Raw genomic sequence first — 1,949 nt, 5'->3', positions numbered from 1 at the left:
TCCCCCACACTCTCTGCTCATAAGCTAGTGAGAGTCGTAACGCTCATACCTGGGCATTATAGGATAAACTGTGGAGTGGTGGGGTTTTCTTCAGCTGCTGAGTGAGGATATCCAGGAGCGTACTGATGGAGTTGACAGCCAACACGTGCATCGTACTGACGATGAGATAGTCAGCGAGTCTGATGAAACTGCATAGAGATAAATACGATCGTGTCAGAGAATTCCCGAAAGATTTTTTTCGTACATTGTGTGTACATAATTATGATGCAAAAAACGTGGTGTTCTACGGCTACCAACGTTACAACATTCGCACGTGCATACACATAAAGTTGCTCAAGTCTGGAAGCGCATCTCGTATGTGTTTCACATACACATAGTCAGGCGATGAGATAATCAGCAAGTCTGATGAAGCTGTATAGAGATAACTATACGATCATGTCAGAGAATTCCCGAAATATTTTTTTCAAAGATTATGCGTACATAAGCAGCAATGCAAAAACGTGTTCTACAGCTACGAACATTACTATATTGACACGCGCATACACGTAGAGTCGCACGTCAAGTCTGGAAGCGCATGTCGTATTATGTTTCACCTGGTCAGGCGATGGCACTGGCTTCGCTTATTGGCTTGCTCCGTGTACGTCATCTTCTCTGCAGCTTCGATGTACATCTCCAGAGAATTCTCGAGGTCCATCGGAGCTGCTCCTTTATTTGGTAACAAGTACAACTTAATCTTAATCTTGACAATATTATTGTAACCTGCCCAAATGTCCTGACAAAGACTGTACTTAACTTATTTGTAATGCCATATATATATTGTTTAGACATTAAAATATATAACTTAGATAGTTAAATATAGAACTTAAATAGATGTTTATTGCTGCTAATGTTTATTGTTATTTTAACAAACACATAACTAAATGACTGGCCTAAACCTATAGTTAGAGTAGTTATAGAAAGGATCTCAACAGATTTTAACCAGCCACGGTTGTAAACATTGCAGTTCGCATATAGAGACTCATGCTTCCTGGACTGAGATGCATTTTGTGAAATTCATTATATGGTAGTTAACTATAAATTAGCATGGTTACACCGCCTATAATGTATTGCTTGTTCATTCTACCTGAATTTTGCAGCTCTAAGATGAAGTCGTCAGGAGTGAAGCCAGTGTCGAGAAGAGCGGCCCTACAAGCACTGCGCACCACCTCCATCACCAGCTCTCTAAACTCAGCAAGTCTCGCTGACACCTGTGTACGAAGAAATCCATACCCATGGAGAATCAATCACTCGTTCTTTTATCTTGATTGCAAATATATCACATAGCCTTTATACTTAGAAGTGCTGTACGCAACTACTTCTCGTAGATAAAACTAAATTTTAACAATAGTACCGACCGAGTCAAATAATGTCAAGAATTAATGGGCATGAGAAGGGTCATTTACTGTAGAAGATGCTCTTGAAACACACAGAAGCACACCACACTTACACAGATCACAACTTAATTCGACTTATAGCAAAAAAATGGACTAGTGAATCCAGCATTGACAACCAACCATCTTATGCCTAAGACATATAAAACATTGCTTATATATATGTATACATCTTTTAGGTGTGTGAGCTGCTCCTCTAGGAACTCCTGTAGAGTGTAGGTGTAGAGCTGGCGCATCTTGCACATGCCCATGTCACTGATCGTGAAGGCCATCTCTCGAACATTCAGCAACGCTGGCCGCAGACACTGAAAACATGGGTGTTTCATTACTTGTGCATTTTAGAAAGCTATGATTGCAAAGGAAATGTAAAACCTTGTATAACACATTATAAGCAGCAAAAAGCTATATATATATATATATATATATATATATATGTATATCATTTATACATATAAACACATGTGTGTGTGTGTGTGTGTGTGTGTGTGTGTATATATATATATATATATATATATATAT

General features: G+C 38.7%; 1 protein-coding gene across 1 annotated transcript in view; it reads right to left on the bottom strand.

Annotated features, from left to right (window-relative positions):
- Nucleotides 1-377: 377 nt before the first annotated feature.
- Nucleotides 378-1,949, bottom strand: part of LOC106808560 (dynein heavy chain 6, axonemal-like) — a 5,820-nt gene continuing 4,248 nt past the window's right edge. The window contains exons 7-10 of the mRNA XM_014811323.1: nt 1,601-1,735; nt 1,124-1,247; nt 594-705; nt 378-411 (exon numbers count right to left, since the gene is read on the bottom strand). Of these exons, the coding sequence (XP_014666809.1) occupies nt 378-411; nt 594-705; nt 1,124-1,247; nt 1,601-1,735 (405 nt within the window). The remainder of the gene's footprint in view (nt 412-593; nt 706-1,123; nt 1,248-1,600; nt 1,736-1,949) is intronic.

Source organism: Priapulus caudatus, unplaced genomic scaffold (assembly GCF_000485595.1).
Source record: "Priapulus caudatus unplaced genomic scaffold, Priapulus_caudatus-5.0.1 Scaffold286, whole genome shotgun sequence".
In the NCBI taxonomy this organism is placed as follows: domain Eukaryota; kingdom Metazoa; phylum Priapulida; class Priapulimorpha; order Priapulimorphida; family Priapulidae; genus Priapulus; species Priapulus caudatus.
Note: the sequence above shows the minus strand (reverse complement) of the source record. Positions and strands in the feature narration are given on the sequence as shown.